Below are 18,316 nucleotides of genomic sequence, written 5' to 3'. Positions count from 1 at the left end.
GGGCCAAACCCATAGCTGCAGGCACCCTGGTCTGGGGTGCCAGACGTGGCCCCCCAGCTGTGAGAGCAGGTCCCGCCTCTTCGGCAGGCACCATGGATCTCCATCCAGCAGCCTGTACATTACTGGAAAAGGTCTCCCTGGCCAGTTTGGGGCAACCAGCAGGAGTCTGTGGTTCCCCTTCTGAACTCTGTGTAGAGTTAACCCTATCAGTGGAAATGGCGGGAAGGCATAAAGGAGCTGACGTGGCCATGGATGTGCCAAGGCATCCTGTCCCATCGGACTCGTCTCTGACAGAGAGAACCAGAGAGGGCAATGTGTTGTGGACTCTGAAGCAAACAGGTCCACCTCTGCTGTGCCATATTTGCTCCATTTTGCTACCTCTGAGTGGAGTCGCCACTCCCCCGACGGAGGTTTCTGGTGTGAAAGAAAGTTGCCACCGTGTTTTGTGGCCCTGGAATGTACATAGCCCTGAGGCTGGAAAAGTAAGGGGGAGCCCATACAAGAAGTTGCTGTGCAACCTGTAATGACTGAGCCGACCTTGTGCCCCCTTTGTGGTTCAAATTGTAGACAGCTTACTTGTTGTCGCATCGTACCAGAATATGTCTGCCCCTCAAATATGGCAGGAATTTGCGGTGCGTTAAATAAATAGCAGGGAGCTCGAGCACATTTATTTGCCGTGTCCTGTGCTGCACACTCCAGAGCCCTCTCACCGCCCCGTGCTGCCACACTGCCCCCCAGCCAGAGAGCGAAGCATCGGTCACTAACACCTCGCGGCGTGAGGGGATCGAACCCAGTGTGACACCTTTGGCAAGAAATGCCCTGCGTCTCCAGGGTTGTAATGCCAGGAGGCCTCGGATCTAAGTGGAGGCCATTGGTCCAAACTTGGAACGGCCGCAAGTGGAGGAGGCCCAGTGGCGCTAACATTCCCAACAGCCTGAGAAAGAGTCCTCCCGAAAATTAGAGCTGTAGCGATGCGTCGATGACGTCGACGTCAAATTTCTCCGTCGCCGATTTTCGACGGAGAAATGGACGAAAGTCACAATAAAGGAAAATGTCTGCGCACGAAATCATCAAAGGTATGGAAATACTTCAAGTTAAGTCCTAAACGGAAAGGTGTTGTGATTTGCACTCTTTGCCAAATGGAGTTGGCATATCACAAGAGCACGACAGCAATGTTGGAGCATCTCAAACGAGAAAGTATCTCGTGCGCATGAGAAAGTATCTCGTGCGCACGAGAAAGTATCTCATGAGCATGGGGAAACATCGTGCGCATATCACTGGCAGTGTGTGTGTGTGTGTGTGTGTGTGTGTGTGTGTGTGTGTGTGTGTGTGTGTGTGTGTGTGTGTCGTCAGCGAGTAGGTGGACGAGCGAGGAGAGCGAGCGATAGCGTGCGTGTCAGTCTAGTGAAGTCATGAACGAGTCCGGTTGTGTGTAAGAATAAAATACCCAGCCTGTCAAGAATCGGTGGCCGCTTCATTCCATCATATTCCGACCTATAAGCAGACTCACTGTCGGTCAAAGTGAAGGGTCATGCCCCCGAGAGCGCATCGGACCTGGAGGGAACGTATCACCTGTGCTCCTCGGTCTGGGAGCCGACAGCAGGAAAGATGTAACTAACCATCTCGTAGTTGGAGGCGGAGCGCAAGAGAGTATGCGCACACATTTTTTTCATGTCCCTTTACGGGTTCCGTATTAAATAAAGTATATTATTAAGATTTTTTTTGTATTTATTTGAGATACATTATGGTTTTTATTAATCGAGCAACAGAAAAAAAAAAAAAAAAACGTCAAATTGGTCATTAGATTAGTCGACTAATCGATAAAATAATTGCCAGATTAATCGTTTGATAAATAATCGTTTACCCCCAGCCTTACCGAAAATGCAGGAGGATCTGGAGCATGGCCTCTGCGCCGCGGAGACGGGAAGGGAAGCATTTGGACGGAATCCAGGGTTGTGCCAAGGAACAGTACCTGTTGGCTGGGAATTAGACAACTTTTGCCATAGTTGACTGTAAGACCCAACCTTTCCACAAGGCCTAGGAGGGCTGTGGTGTCCTGCTCTGCCCGTTCCCGGGTTGGAGCGCAAATAAGCCATTCGTCGCGATAAGGGAGGATTTGCATTCCGGTGACTTGCATTGGTGCGAGCGCTGCCCGCATGCACCTTGTGAAGATCCGTGGGGGTAGTTGTAACCGAAATGGGAGGACCCTGTACTTGTAAGCCCGCCCTTCGAATGCGAAGCGCAGGTATGGCCTGTGATGTGGTGCTATCGGGACGTGAAAATAAGCATCCTTTAAATCTATTGAGGTGAACCAGCTTTGCCGTGCGAAGGCCTGGAGCACTTCTGCTGTCTTTAGCATTTGAAAAGGCAATACTTTCAGAAAACTGTTCAGCCCTCGTAAGTCCAGTATAGGGCGAAACCCACCCTCTTTTTTTGGAACTAAAAAATACACTGAGTAAAACCCTCCTCGCTGTGTCTGAGGATCTACGATCTCGATGGCCTTCTTCTCCAGGAGGGTGGATACCTCCTGGCTGAAGGCCTGTCGCCTTGTGAGATCGCTGACTGTAGTCAGTCTGATCCCCCTGAAAACTGGGGGCCGGTGTCGGAATTGGAGATTGTCCCCCTGGGAAAGCATGGCCACCACCCAAGGGTCTGTAGTGCAACTTCCCCAGCAGATGAGGTGCTGCTGGGCGAAGCGCCCGACGCCCGGCCCTGAGCCGTCAGTACCTGCCCCCACGTCCTCTTGGGGGCCTGGGGGGGAACCCCAACCCCCGACCCCTCTGTAGGGATGGGGATCATTAATATTTATTGATATCGATACCATTTTCGATACTCCTTAACGATCCGAGTCTTTATCGATACCACTATCGATACTTTTCTATTAATTGGTGGAAATACGACGTGTTTTTAGTGATGAGGAAAATATTTAGGAAATAAATAATTGTATTTTAAATTAAACATGTAATTCTTAATACTTTTGACATCAGTAGTTTTAATTATATATACTAAAATGATTAGAGCACTATAGGCTACAATTATTAGTAAGACAGAAACATGAGTAATACAGTATTACTCATGTTTCTCACCAAAAGCTCAATTTACCGTTTCTCTATGTTACGTTTGAACGCATCATGATAACCGTTGTTTTACTGAGCCAACCTCAACACATCATCACGCAGCACGTCTGAAACTTTATTTACTTTTTAAGATGACTAGCTTGTATGCTACCGATTACAACACCGATTTCACAATTGGATTACTATTTTTAACTGACGGGACTATAGCGACAATGTCTGTGTGTGCGATTACCGTTCGTACTTTGAGAGGCCCGTCTGTGGTATGACAGGAGACAGGAGGACTGGGAGTCTTTTCAATTCGGAGACAGTCGAAGGTACTGCATTTGGCCTTTATTTGATGCACAATGCCAATGTACTTGGCCATTGAGGTTGTGTTCCCCCCTTTACAATAAATGATTTTCACCCTTTTCGCCCGTTCAGCCACCCTCGCGAGCAAAGTTAACCGCCAGACTTCACTTGTTTCACTTGTAATACATGTTTGCCGTGACGCAACTCGAGGGACACAACATTACGTTACAGGACCTACGGGACAGATTTTTTTATAAATGAGCGACGGGACTCAATAGTGGTATCGATTAGCCCAAACGTTAATGATTTTCGGGTTTTGAAAAAAGTGGAACCGGGTCCTTGATAGAACCGGGTTTCGATCCCCTTCCCTACCCCTCTGTGCCTGGGGTGCAGGCCTTGTGGGAGCCCGACGGGGTTGATAGGGTCGCTCAGGAGCTGGTGAGGTCCTGGGATAACCACTAGGACGCGCTGGCGGCAGAGGACGATTGGTCCCATAACCTTTTGGAGGCTGCTGTCTCGGTAGAGATGTAGCTCCCCGAAGGCTAGCAAACTGCTGCCGTGTCTGCTAAGCCTGGATCCCACGATCCAAGGCCTGTTGTGCTGCTGGCCCAAACAGCTCTCCCGGAAATACGGGGAGAGCGCGGAGGGTTCTCCAGCATGGCTCTGATAATAGGGACTGGGCCAGCCATACCTGGAAGCAAGCCAGCGTAAGCGACGAAATCAGCCTACCAAGCTCTCTGGTGATGAAGGCAAATGCCTGCAAAGACGTGTCACTTAGACTGTGCTGAAGTATCTGCACTGGATGATTGCAAGGACTTAGACAGGGTCAGTATCAAATGGGACAAGGAGTTCCCGATACGGCCCATATGTGCCGCTGTGTCATAGCACCTCGTTAATAGGTCATCAGTGATGCGACACTGTGGCCTGGGACAGCGAGCATTCGGCCTCAACACCTCCTCTGGTGCCTCAATGAGGGAGGCAATGGTCGGCTCTACGGCTGGAATTCGGTCAAGTCCATGCTTGCTGGAATTCTGCATTGAAGCCAAGGCCCTGCTGTCATTGGTGTGATGAGGTAGAGATCTGGGGTCTGGCCAGCATCTGTGAAGCTCCTCAATATATGGTTGGGAGGGAGGGACAGAAAAAGTATCTTGTGGCGGGATACGCCTAAAGAATGCACTAGCTGGAGCAATTGCTGCTGGAGCCTCATCCAACCGTAAGCGTGCCAGTGCCAGTCGGACCACTGGCTTAACCATGGCCGGGGAAGCTTCTGAGCCTGCCCTAGACCCACTCCCTACATGCTGGGAGCCGTCTTCAAAAGCCTGGGTAGAAGCCTTTACCTCGCCCTGTCACGGCCTGTCCTCATAGAACTGGCTACAGGAAGCCCTCGTAGAGAGGGCTTGTCCGTCCCATTCTGGTGTAGTTGGAGCCTCAACCTGAGGGATTGACCCCTGGGTTGACGCTAACCTAACTGACTGAGGGTTAAAGAGCAAAATCTTAATCTCAGCGAACTCTGACACTAGCTTGTCTACTTTGGCAGCATAACCGTCAGCCTTCCTAGCCTTCTTCCTGGACGGGGCAGCCCTGGGTGGGGAGCGTACTCGTACCATTGGTTCTCTTCGAGGCGGGGGAAGCTCGCCTTAAACCTGAGGTCCTTCCAACTCGGCTAGTCTTGCCACTTTCAGCCCAGGTGGCATGAAACTGCAATTTATACACTGATCGTCGGACAGCTCCTCCCTCAGGTGGACCACACCGAGGCATTCATCATGTCCATCTAGGGCTAGCAGTGGAGCCATGCAAGTGCGGCAACCATGTGAGCCTAACATTTTGGGGGAATTAAGCTATCCAAAATAGTATTTTTCCAGAGTAAAAAGACTATTTACATAGTTACTACTGATCGAAAGCACCCGACAGTAATAATTCAACAAAAGGGCAGCAACTGCTCAACGTAAAACTAAAACAGTGTTTTGTTTTTTTCTTTCAAAATTAATTAATTTTTCTTATTTACCCACTAGCCTTAAACATAATGGGGAGCTACTGGTTGTAAATTCCAAACAAGGGAGTACACGCTTCAACAAGCGAAAACACTCGTCAGGGAGCCTTTAATTAACTGAAACAAAAGTTGCCACAAAAGGCAGCAAACGCCGGTAATGGCAATCTCAGATGCAGCGAGGCAAACAAAACAAGACGTAAGCTTAAGCGGTTGCTGAAAACAGGATCCCCTTATCTTACTTAACTTTAAAGCTAACACAGAGAGAATACTTACCTTAGCAGCCGCTACAGCTGGTGAAGATGCTGTGTCAGCCTAGCGTTAATGTGAGCCGAGCTCACCGGAGAAAACACCGGTGTGCGGCGTTCATAACATAGCCGTGCGTGACTAATCGCAGCCCTTGGAGGACGAATCCGTGGCTCCAACCATGCGGTTGCAGGGCTACCAGCAAAGAGTCACCGGCTAATATTGCTTTTATTCAAGCTTAATCCGTACTCTAAACCTGTATTCGCTACTGCGAGAAGATACAAGGGATATCTTGGAGAGTGACGTGGGCTTATATAGATGGGTGCCCCGACGTCATCCCCGGTCACATGTGACTTTTTTGATATTAAATACTCGACCTGCGTATGCGCGATGGATAACATCCAGTGTTAAGCACTGCCTCTGGCGGTCAGTAAGAATGAAATATATAAAAATAGAAATAGAACAGCCGTACCTGTCCCACCACGTGCTTCCCGTTGATGAAGGCCTCGAAGCCACACACCGCCGCGCGCTCCTCCAATGGGAACACGTACTTGGCCTCGATGGGAACACTGCTCTGATTGGTGTATTTCTGGAAGATGATCACCTGACAGCCAAAAGAGATACGGTTGTGTTTCGTTTGGAGCATGTTTGCAAATCAAGGAAACTGAAATGATATTGTTATCGGATCAACAGCAAAGCATTTGTGCGTTCAAATGCGTTCTCAGTGGAGTCTTGTGATTGGTTGATTGCTCCACATGAAAGCGACTCACTTCAGACACTCCTAATTATTATTTTTTTGTCCTGACTCTCGTGGCAATATGACTGCTTTCATTACAACATAGAGTACTGTGATCGTAGGGTTATAGATCTGCTGTTCGATGGGTGGTCTCTGGTACCCGAGCGAGCAGGTCCATCAGCTTGCACTTCACATGGACTGCCTGCAGGGGGAGCTGTTGGCCCGAGGCGTCCTGCAGCCCAGCCCTGACATCATCCAGTGGGTTCTTCTTACTCTCCAACTCCATCACCTCTAGGTGAAACTCTGAACAGACAGACAGCAAATCATCTTATTATCCAATACGGACACAACACACACACAAAAATCAAATTTCACAGTCTTGTGTATGAACTTGTGTATAGCTTAGTGGTAACAATTTTTTAAGCATGGTGGTTGATGGGTGTTGTTTGTTACCATGGTGAGTGCAGAGGTGTGTTGTTACCATGGTGAGTACTGTGGTGTTTTGTTACCACGGTGAGTGCTGAGGTGTTTTGTTACCATGGTGAGTGCTGAGATGTACTGTTACCATGGTGAGTGCTGAGGTGTACTGTTATCATGGTGAGTGCTGTGGTGTACTGATACCATGGTGAGTGCTGAGATGAATTGTTACCATGGTGAGTACTGAGGTGTACTGTTACCATGGTGAGTGCTGAGGTGTATCTTTAAGGTGTGCGGTTACCACGAAAACCCCTGTATGTAGTTACCTTGGCAGGTGTCGTATAGAGCCGGTGATAAGGAGGTCTCAATGGAAGGGGTGAACTCTCGGAGCCGGTCCTCCTCTACAGTGAACTGGACCACGTACCTGAGCATCACCTGCCCAGTGCTGTACACCACATACTCGTCATCCTGCAGAACATCATCCCACACAGTTACTGTAGCTGACACATCCGCGCACACACACAATCGTAAACACACACTCACAAATGCCCATTGCACACACACGCATGCCCGCACACTAGGGATGGGCAAAATGATTATTTTCCGGGAACTAGTTCTTTCAGTTCAGTTCACTATAACGATTCGTTTATTTGATTCGGTCGTTACGTCAGATTACATATTTTTTTATAATTTTAATTGGTCATGGGTCCGGATAGGACCGCCAAGACCGCAGTCCGCCGTTTAGGACCACCAAGACCGCAGTCCGCCGTTTGGATATGCCTGCTATATAGTATATCGAACGTCCCACCAATATTTATACCACTTGCTTACTCTCTATATTTCATTCATGGTTTTACATTTATAATTTTATTTTACTTTACATTTAATTCTTCATTGTTCAGGCATTACAGAACTTGCATGGTCATAAATAAAAAATACGAACTGCAGTTTAATTTCTTTGTTTGTTCTTAAATTGATGTAGAATAGAGCAAAGACTCCTGGGATTGGGAAATGCGTTTATCCAATAAACAGATGGAGGGTTAGGCAGACAGAGAAAGCGCGCATATTCGACGGTACCGCCTTGTCATTGGTTTACCCAGGTGCCATTCCAACACCATTGCTACCTCTCATTGGCTGAATCTTTGAGCACGTTGTAGACTCAATCAATATAAGTCGCGGGGAGACGGAGCTCTGTTCGTTTGTATATTTTATTTTCGTGACCATATGTTTGGTTTATGTTAAAAAAAAAAGAATCAAAGAACCAGTTCTTCTTGTTTTGGGGAACCAGTTCTTTTCGTTCACGTTCGGGATTCGAACGTCCGACACATCGTCCGACACAGCGACCGACACATCCCTACCGCACACACACAACGTACCACAAACTGGGAGTGGTTGGCGGGGGTGTGTCGGAGCCCATGGAGACTGTGGTAGGTGTCGGGGGGCTGGGTCAGACGGGGGTGCTTCTTCCTGACCTCCAGGCAGCGCCCCAGAGCCACGTCACACACCAGGACCAGCCTGGAGCCGCTGGCCTCGCTGGGCTTGGAGTACTTCAGACTGGTGCTGTCGGGGCACCACATGAAATGCACACAGGGACTTTACAAAGATACTAACACACACTCTTTCTTTGGTGTTGAGACATGGCAGGTATGTCTATGTACCAACCTTCAAACACCGGGCCATTCAGTGCTTTACAAAGGCAGGAGCAACATTTTAAAGACAATAAACGGCAATAGAGAAGAAGTTATTGATGGATTAACTAAAAAGGCTCAATCTATGAATGAATAATATAATTGTAAAAGGTCCCATGGCATACCATGGGACCTTTAAACATTATTACAATTATTTTCATACTTTTATGTTAAACCGCTGGGGAGATAGCACCCTTTAATGGAAATAAATTGTATTATGACTGTGTGCATAAGACATACGGGAGTGGTGCATTGTGGGTGGTGCTCACCGCATGGAGTCGGTGAAGTAGATTCCACTGCCGAGGTTCCCGATGTCCGTCCGCTCTATTCCATGATCCTCTGATCCAACACATGGAAGCAGCAGACCACTACACACCACATATCAATCAAACGTACGGATTAATGAACATGGATACGATTGCTTCCTAGTTGAATGGAATTTACTTTATTAAAATCATGTCTGTGATGCCAGACATAAGTAGCTATCTGTTTGCGTATATGTATCTGCTTGAGTGGGGGGATGTGTGTCTGTGTGAGTGTATATGCGCGTTTTTGTGCATGTGATCTCACCGAGACAGTATTCCCATAAAGTTGCTTGGTGCCGAGGAATGAAGGAGGGGCTTAATATTGCCAACCTCTTTCTTGAACATCTGTTGGTCCTCCCACCGACTGACACGCAGAACCTGCAGTACTTTCACCTTCCTACACACAGAGAGAGAGAGAGAGAGAGAGAGAGAGAGAGAGAGAAAAGACATCATCTCAGATAAACAACGTGATTGGTCACAGCTTCTCTGCTTTTAAGGTCGCTATTGCAAACCATCTAGCTAGCAGACATATAATAACAATTCAACAAATCAACCAAAAAAATCCCCTACAATATCTAGCACAGATGAAAAAACCTTGTGCAAAGCCTGCCAGCCGCTCCTTATATACAGGAATATGAACAGAAACAGAACAAAATACACATATTGAACCAATACTTGTCTGACAGCCGGGCCACAACCCTCCGGAACTCTGGTGTTTCCGGGGGAACCACTTCGATGCCACACCTCAGGGAGCGGTACTTCCCCACACTGAGGGACACGGGCGACCTCAGGTTCATCTCGCTGACGTTGAGCATGTCTCGGATCAGCTGCACACACACAAGATCCTCCATTCAGAACTCTGCTGGGCTCAACTCTTAACTTAATAATAAGTAATAGCTAATAAAAAAATAGCAAGTAATAAATGTGATAGCTTGTGCGTGTGTGTCTAGATGTATATATCTGTGTGTGTGTCACCTGGCATAGGTCCAGTTTCAGGGAGAGGTGGCGGGCGGTGGGGACAGGGGGGGCAGTCTCCCGGTGGGGCAGCAGGGCGTAGAGCTCCATGAGAGCAGTGGAGGCGTCCGCCTGGCGGCCCTCCTTCAGCAGCCTCCGGGCCTGCAGCAGGTGGCCCTCCGCCCTGCTCACCTGGACACACACAGCGGCCATAGACCCTCTTTACCTCTGTGAAACACAGCTAACAAGGCTAACACAGCTCACACAGCTAACAAGGCTAAAACAGCAAACACAGCAAACTCAGCTATCTTGGCTAACTCAGCTAACTTGGCTCACAAAGCTAACTTAGCTCACTCGGCTAACTCGGCTAACACAGCTAACAAAGCTAACTCAGCTAGCACAACTAACTCAGCTCGCACAGCTAGCACATCTAACTCAGCTAACACAGCTAAAACAGCTTAACCCAACCACACAGGGAATCGCAAAAATAACTCAACTTGTGACAATCTGGGGACTTCGATAAGAACTGACTAACTAGCTAACTGACTAACTATCTAGCTAACTTGACAAGTAACAGACTGACGGACTGACTACTTAACAGACTGACTGAGAGTCTGACAGGTGAGCTTAAGGACAGAGGGGCATGCATGCTTCATGAGTTGGTGAGGACAAAGTTATGTGATTGCAGTTAAAAGGAATCCCATCGCTAAACTTATTCTACAGCACTTTCGAGATTTTGTAACCTGGCAAAATCTACTTATTTTGAATAATGATCCCTTCTTAATAAACCAACTCACTAACAGACTGACTTAATAACAAACCAACAAACTGATGGACTGACAGACAGACAGACAGAAAGACTAAAATGTGGGAATAACGCTTTGGTCGCATGACACACAGCCTTACGTCGTTGAGGCTGAGGTCGGTGACCGGGACACTGAGGACGTTGTCGAGGCAACCAAGGGCTTCGGCCCAGAGCAGCTCCACAAACACCCCCACTTCCTGTGGCAGACTTCCTGTGTTCAGTCTCTCCTCCAGCAACAGCTGCCAACGCCAAGGAGCAAACGGCAGTCCAATCAAATCAGGTCAACTTTATTCCCCAACACACACACACACACACACACACACACACACAACAGAGCATGGCTTCTTCTTTTTGCGATCAACTCACTGTGATGTAGTGATTGTGTAGAGGGATTGTGTCGTGAATGTTATAATATACTGTAGTCAATGTAATAACCGTAGTGTACTGAATGTAATTATTTAATGTACTGTAGTGAATGTTAGAACCGTACTGAATGTTAATAACTGTACTGCAGTGCATGTTAATGTGTGATGTGCTATAGTGAATGTAACGCTGGGTGTAGTGAATGTAACACACAGATCTGTGTGTGTGTGTGTGTGTGTGTGTGTGTGTGTGTGTGTGTGTGTGTGTGTGTGTGTGTGTGTGTGTGTGTGTGTGTGTGTGTGTGTGTGTGTGTGTGTGCGCCGCGTCCGTGTGTCTTACCAGCCTCAGGGCTGCGGAGCCCAGCTCCTCCGGGGCGTCCACAGGGAGGAGGAGCTGGGGCTGGAGCCCCTCGCCCTGCACTTCCTCCCTCAGGGACAGGTACGTGTACACAGCCTCCGTGGAGATCCTGGGGAAGGCCAGCCACTGGATCACCCGGCCAGTCGCCTGTCAGCAGGGCTCAGCGGGTTAGAGCGGGTGCACAGCTAACACAGCTAACTCAGCTAACCCATCTCACTTAGCTAATACAGCTCACTCAGCTAACACAGCTAACTCGGCTCACTCGGTTCTCACAGCTAGCTCGGCTAACACAGCTAACCGCCCGCCTGTCAGCAGGGCTCAGCAGGTTAGGGCACGGCCGTACAGACCGCCACATGGTGATCCATGACGTTCCATGACCATGGTTCTGTTCTTCCAATACCATACTTTATCAAAGAAAACTCCTTCGTGTTTTTACTGGAGCTGGAGCTGATGTTACCTGGCTCTCCATCCTGGAGCGGACCACCCGGTACCGTTGCACCCCCTCCACTCTGACGCTCTGCAGCTCCACCACACACCAGGCGTCACCTGTCACCTAGGAAACACAATCACATTTTATTGATCTGGCTGGCTCCCATCTCATATCACTGTATGGTACTATCTTCACTCTTTAGTCGTTTAAAGATTTTATTTGTTCCCAAAGTGATTTCTGTGATTATTTTTGTTCTTAATGAGCCGGTGGGTGCAGGCATCTTGCTCAAGGAGGCTTTCTGGTAGACTATGGTCTAGATTGGTTGCACCCAACTGAAACCATCTTTGACAACAGTATAAATCATGTGGTACCAACGACACTAGGATGAGACAATCAGAAGACACAAAACGCAACATGGTTATGATGGGTTGGCCTCGATTCATTCTCTCTGGACCTCTACCTGCCAGGGGTTATGTTGAGCGTTATATAGGTAAATGTCTGTTGGCTGGAACAATAGAGTTTGAAGCAGGGCCTGGGTTTGGCAGAAAACTGACCCTCCCTGTGGGGAAAGCCTGGTACTGATGAGAGACGCTATTAGACTTACTGGGGTAGGCGCCTCAATTATGTCAGAAGCATAGATCGATTTCTTAGCCAGGCTAACAAGCTTAACCCAACTAGTGTTCGTGACTGCAACATTGGCTAGTATTTTGCCAGCAGGTTTGCTAATCACTTGCATCTCAGCTGGTATCCAATACTGGCCAAAGTTGCAGCCTAGAAGTTAACTTGGGAGATAGCAGGCAATGCTGACACTGAGGCCCCTTAATGTTTTACCCTGGTTACACCAGCAACTTCAAGCTGGAGGTTAATAATAAACCTGCACCTGGTAGTATTGTGACACTGCCACATGCCGTCTCCAGGTGTAAAAACCGCAGACAAAGGCAACCCCAAATCAACTTAAATCTCATTGTTATTGTTAACTTCCTCTTCCTCAGAGCTGAGCGGACACTCAGCTCCATTTTTTGATGACAGAGCTATAAAGAAGATGCGAGAATGTAAGATCGCTTTCAACCAAAGCGCTCTGGCTCCAGGATCGAATTGTTGAAAATAAGATAATAATCTGGGCCATGTGAAACCTGGCTTAAAGCAGATTTATATCTACAATTTAAAGAGGCTGTCAAACCAATTATGGTAGCTCACGATTATCTTAACAATCAAAGAAAGGTGGTTCCTCAGAGTTTCCTTCAGCTCTCCCTACAGTGACATCATCATGTTAGCCAGCACTAGCCTGCCCAGTAGGCACCAGATTAGAGGTTCTCTTCACGGCCCTTTCCACCCCTGCCCGGTGCTGTGATTGGACCCCTGCCACCAGAGGGCTACCAGCTCGCATACCAGCCACCCCATCACTGTGGACAATCCTCATTTACTATTTATTTTACATTGTATAAAATATGTTTGCTTATAATACTACAATGTTTCATTGCATTCCTGGCGCTGTTTAATTCTCCATATTTATTTCATGTCAATTAAGGGTTCTCTTTTTTGTTTGCCCTTCAGGGGGCTAGGGTAAGGGGTCATATATGCATGACTGGTAGAGCCTTCTGAGATTGTAACATATAGGGCTATACTCACATACACTGTCACTACTAAATACATTGTGAAAATATACATTACCTTTTTAAAGATTGAATACTTGGCCACTTGAAAGTCTTCTGGATATGTCGGAAGGTCAATATCCTTCTCTGTGTAAAATCTGTAAATATTGTTTTATTATTTGATACTATATTAGTTGATCATAGTGGCCTGGTTATTATTGGTGGTTGGCACATTAGTCGCGTTTACATGGACACTTCTGATCCGATTAGAAGTGGAAGAACAGCTCATTCAGAAGAAAAAATGATCAGATATACGCCTCAATCGGAATACAATTCTCTGATCGGATTGGAATTCCATGCGGAATAAAAAAGGTGGTGTAGTCCGCTATAATCTACATGTATGTACATGTAAACCGATTGGTTTGGGGTAGGTGCGACTACTTTTCAATTTAGAGAGATAACATCAGCAGCTGCAGTAGTTTGCAACTGGTACGGCTGTGCTTTTATGCACCGAACTTGACCGCTGTCAAGGAAAGTGGAATTTTTGCATGATTCACGCCTTATTACTCCGCAAGTAGTCCGGTAACTTATCAACCCCAGCGTGTCCAGTTGCTAAGTGACGTCAACGTCTTTGGCAGACTATTTCTCTGCTGATCAACACTACGAATGGTAATTGTAAAAAGACCCACCGTGTGAAGTAGGGGTGGGAATCTCTTGGCACCTCGCGATTCGATTCGATTCCGATTATGAGGTCAACGATTAGATTCTGAAGCGATTATCGATGCATCTCGATGCAAAAAAAAAATTATGTACATTTAGATGCGTGATTTTCAAAAATATATATATACATCTGAGTTTGCTACTCAGAGTTTGCTTATCACTTCCTACTTTTGTGATGATCATTAAAGACATCAACAGATGAATAAACGTATCTAATATTTTATAAGAGAGAAAGCATTTGTCACAAATATGACTTTCTATGAACAATGCAATAATCAATTCAGCTTGCATTATAACACAATATGGAAGCATGCAAAAAATAAGTTTCAGTTTTATTTTATTACTAATCTTTTTTTTCTACGTCACTAAAGAAAAAGCAGCTTTTGAATTAGAAGGAGTTCTTGTGTCTGGCTGTGAGTTTGCGCTCATGCTATGCGTAGGCTTAATCGCAATCGTGTCATGACAAATCAGATTGGCCAATACACACTGAAGATAAATTCAATAATTTTAAAATTACGAAAATGATCCCTCTCTGGCGAACAGAATGTTGCAGCAGGCAAAAAAAATCAAATCATAATAATAATAATAATTCTGATTATTAATTTGTCTGCATCGAGACAGAATCGTTCTAGTGAGAATCGCGATGCACCGAAGAATAGATTATTTTTCCCACCCCTAGTGTGAAGGTATTTTGTTTTAGCAAGTAGCTGTGTAACAAGTGGGATAATGTATAGAACGTCGTCGGTCATTATCGATAATGAGCGGCGTTCTGTACAACATTATCCCTTACATATATCATATAAGTACAGATCAACATAACGGTTGTGCGCGAGAGACATACGAACGTATGCTTACCACTTTTGTAAATGCCATATATACAGTACATACAGTACATTCGGATTGCATGATAGGATATTCCGATTACAAATTTAATCGGATCAGAAGTGTCCATGTAAACGCGGCTACTGATGCGTCAATGAGTCTTCCCCACCTTCCATCTCGTTCAGGCTGCCCTGTCTCCTCTGCCTGATGGACAGCTTTGAGAACTGGGGGCGGGTCTACACACTGCACGGCCAATGGTCTGGCTTCTGTCAGAAAAATATTCAACATATTAACATAATTAGAATCCATACAAGACAGAAGAAAAATTCACTCAATTTATTCTCAATGGAATTTGACTTGATACTGTTATTTAGTTAGCTAGACATTGCCTAAGGAAGAGGATTAGGGCCACTCATAAAAAAAAAATGAGTTCTGACTTTATTCTCAGAATTCTGACTTTTTTCTCAGAATTCTGAAAAAGTCAGAACTACAGGTACCTGTAAGGACCGACCTCCGTGGGAGAGACACTGTGCTTTATGCAGTAGGAGGAAACCACACGCAGAGTAGCCAGTAGCCCCAGCCTACTTGTGCTAAGATGTCTTCCCTTAGCGACTTCTTGCGGGTTCGAGAAGTTCCAGAAGAAGAAATTTCGTTAATGGAAGACCAAAAGGTGAGTGAAACTGGAACATGTGTTGTTTTGGTGCCAGTTTCACTCACCTTTTGGTCTTCCATTAACGAAATGGCTTCTTCTGGAACCTCTCAAACCCGCAAGAAGTCGCTAAGGGAAGCCATCCCTAAGACCTAGCCTCGAACAAGTAGGCTAGGGCTACTGGCTACTCTGCGTGTGGTTTCCTCCTACTGCATAAAGCAAATTGTCTCTCCCACGGAGGTTGGTCCTTACAGGTACCTGTAGTTCTGACTTTAAAGTCAGAATTCTGAGATTAAAGTCAGAATTCTGAAATTAATGTCAGAATTCTGAGTTTAAAGTCAGAATTCTGACATTAGAGTCAGAATTCAGACTTTTTTCTCAGAATTCTGAGAATAAAGTCAGAACTATTTTTTTTTTTTGTGTGGCCATAATCCTCTTCCGTAATTGCCAGACCTATTCGTAACTGCGTGTTTTTGATTTCCAAGGGCTGTTATCTAGGGTGCGACCAAAATGTTTTTAGACGCAAATTCAAATTATTAGATTTTATTGTAAAATATGATTTTCGATATTTTTGTGCTTGGATATTGGATTCAGAGTAATCGTGTTTAACAGTTGCTTCATTTTTGGGAAGTACCTAACTCACAAGTAAACAACATCCATCATTGAGAGTGAATGTTGCCTTTATGGAAATATACACATCAAATATGTCGCATGCATCACTGATCGAAGGAATTCTACAACACAGCTAAACAACGCTAAAGACAGTAAGATAGGAGAGTTACCTTTCTCAGTGCAATGAGGAGGAGAGGGTGGAGGAGAAATATGATGAGGAGGGGGGTAGGACGGTCCGGGAGAGGGTACCTCCAGCCTGTACATATCAAGGGGCAGGAGGACTCCCTGTTCCAGGCACTGGGAGACATAGTCCGGCCCGACAACGGGCGTGCCAAGCTTCTGCACACTGCGGAACCGGCTGGAGCTCAGGGACGCAACGTCGCTACTGACAACCAGAGAGCACTGTGGAGCAGAGGAGAGCCCAGCAGGGAGAGGAGAATAACCTGTAATCTGAACTAGATCACCCAATACCTGAATTTAACCACCAGTAATCCAATACGTAACTATCAATTAATACCTGTTTATTAACCACATAGGACATGCAGCCGCCATTCTCTTTGATTGCAGATTGGAGTTTCTTCCTCTCTTTAAAAGGCAGACTTTTCAGGTCAAGCAGAACTGACCAGTTCTGAAACAGAGTCATGCCTACACACACACAGAGACACACACACACACACACACACACACACACACACACACACACACACACACACACACACACACACACACACACACACACACACACACACACACACACACACACACACACACACACACACACGCACAAAAAAAACAGGCACACACACGCACGTGCACCCACACGGGCACGCACAGACGCAAACGGAAGGACTGTCAGAATACAGGATGTATAATGGTAAGTTCCAAACGGTGTCAAAATTGGTCAGATAGGCTCAAAGTGTTTTGTAAGACCTACGATGTGGCCTAGTTGCACATCGGCCAGTTTCATTAAATTTGGCTGTAAGGATAATTTTTGTTTTGTTTTAATGATCATAGCCTGATCAGGGCCTGCCATACTAGATAGGAATATGGCGAAACATGACCCTTAATCCAGGAAGATTACTAGTAGGCCTAAGTAAACCAACAATACTAATATTGTCGTCTGACATACTCAAGCAGTCGAAGTTATAGTTATGTAAGCACATATAGTTGACATTAACTTACTGGTACTCCGGGGTGTTCTTTTCTGGTGTAGGCTGTGTGAGATCAATGTTTTCCAGCGAAGGAAAGGTATCGCCTTCCTGGTTGACAACGTTCATAAACGCCCACCTCTTCACGCGTTTCTGTTTACCAGAGCAGGAGCCGCCCTCCAGCGGCCTCGAAGGGAACTACAAGAGATGACAACAATAACCTTCCATTCAGTAGGCCTGTCATATCAACATAACCCCAAGCAAAGGGAAGTGGTATCTGAAAATACACAGTTAATTTGCATGTCACATAAAATTATGTGAATGCTTGACAGTCAAATATTTTAATAAATATAAATGGAGTAAAACAGGGTGCATCAGGTAATTTATCAAGAATAAAAAAGTATTTTAATAATTAATGCCCATTTTTTGCATTTTCAGATTTATTCGAGGCAGATTTTTGTTTCATGTTTGTTTGCATAGGGCTGGCCTCAAAGTGTACACATTGAGGCCAGAACTATGCAACCAAACATGCAGAGTACGTTTTTTTGGGGGGGATATATTTATTTATTTATTTTAACAGCTGTATAATACCAACCTGTATGGATGTGATATAACTGATATGATTGTTGTATATAGCCTGGCTCACGTTAACCCTTTGTAAAACACAAACAATTACATACAGCAGCATCTAGCATTGTATAAGGCTGAATCTCAATTAATCTCGATTACTAATATAGCAGATCTGAATCTGCTATTAGTACTAATAGCACTTGTTCCTATTGAAAGGTTCTCTTACGATGACAGGAATCTATACTTAGTTCACTTAATAGTGTCATTGTAAGTTTGACTGAAAAAATATGTTTTTTTTCAGTCTAACTATATAATTTATATTTATAATTGTATAATACATTCACTCTTGTTTCCTGACTTGGTAGCTCGAAGGCACATGGGTCAGAGATGATCCGACTTCCCACCTCTGACCGTTAACGTAAGCAGCATAACATGAGTTAGAGATGTTCTTTGCCCGTGTAGTAAGTGAGCTAGTCACATGATCCTATCGGATCGGCCATAGACTTGCCGATACCCGATACTGGATTTCAGGTTCAGAGGCATTTCTGAT

General features: G+C 45.8%; 1 protein-coding gene across 4 annotated transcripts in view; it reads right to left on the bottom strand.

Moving 5' to 3' along the window:
* parp4 (poly (ADP-ribose) polymerase family, member 4) overlaps nucleotides 1–17,390 on the bottom strand; it is a 42,874-nt gene extending 25,484 nt beyond the window's left edge. For all 4 annotated transcript variants that reach the window (XM_060040600.1, XM_060040599.1, XM_060040601.1 and 1 more), the window contains exons 1-16: nucleotides 17,231–17,390; nucleotides 16,566–16,693; nucleotides 16,219–16,450; nucleotides 14,957–15,053; nucleotides 13,325–13,403; nucleotides 11,681–11,776; nucleotides 11,206–11,370; nucleotides 10,605–10,742; nucleotides 9,720–9,890; nucleotides 9,420–9,571; nucleotides 9,010–9,141; nucleotides 8,709–8,807; nucleotides 8,128–8,311; nucleotides 7,078–7,219; nucleotides 6,495–6,637; nucleotides 6,071–6,202 (exon numbers count right to left, since the gene is read on the bottom strand). In XM_060040600.1, coding sequence (XP_059896583.1) covers nucleotides 6,071–6,202; nucleotides 6,495–6,637; nucleotides 7,078–7,219; nucleotides 8,128–8,311; nucleotides 8,709–8,807; nucleotides 9,010–9,141; nucleotides 9,420–9,571; nucleotides 9,720–9,890; nucleotides 10,605–10,742; nucleotides 11,206–11,370; nucleotides 11,681–11,776; nucleotides 13,325–13,403; nucleotides 14,957–15,053; nucleotides 16,219–16,450; nucleotides 16,566–16,691 — 2,088 coding nt within the window. In that variant the 5' untranslated portion in view covers nucleotides 16,692–16,693; nucleotides 17,231–17,390. The remainder of the gene's footprint in view (nucleotides 1–6,070; nucleotides 6,203–6,494; nucleotides 6,638–7,077; nucleotides 7,220–8,127; nucleotides 8,312–8,708; nucleotides 8,808–9,009; nucleotides 9,142–9,419; nucleotides 9,572–9,719; nucleotides 9,891–10,604; nucleotides 10,743–11,205; nucleotides 11,371–11,680; nucleotides 11,777–13,324; nucleotides 13,404–14,956; nucleotides 15,054–16,218; nucleotides 16,451–16,565; nucleotides 16,694–17,230) is intronic.
* Nucleotides 17,391–18,316: the final 926 nt, after the last annotated feature.

The sequence above is a fragment of the Gadus macrocephalus genome, chromosome 20 (genome assembly GCF_031168955.1).
Source record: "Gadus macrocephalus chromosome 20, ASM3116895v1".
Lineage (NCBI taxonomy): Eukaryota > Metazoa > Chordata > Actinopteri > Gadiformes > Gadidae > Gadus > Gadus macrocephalus.
The sequence above is the reverse complement of the archived record's forward strand: the minus strand, read 5'-3'. Positions and strand labels throughout refer to the sequence as shown.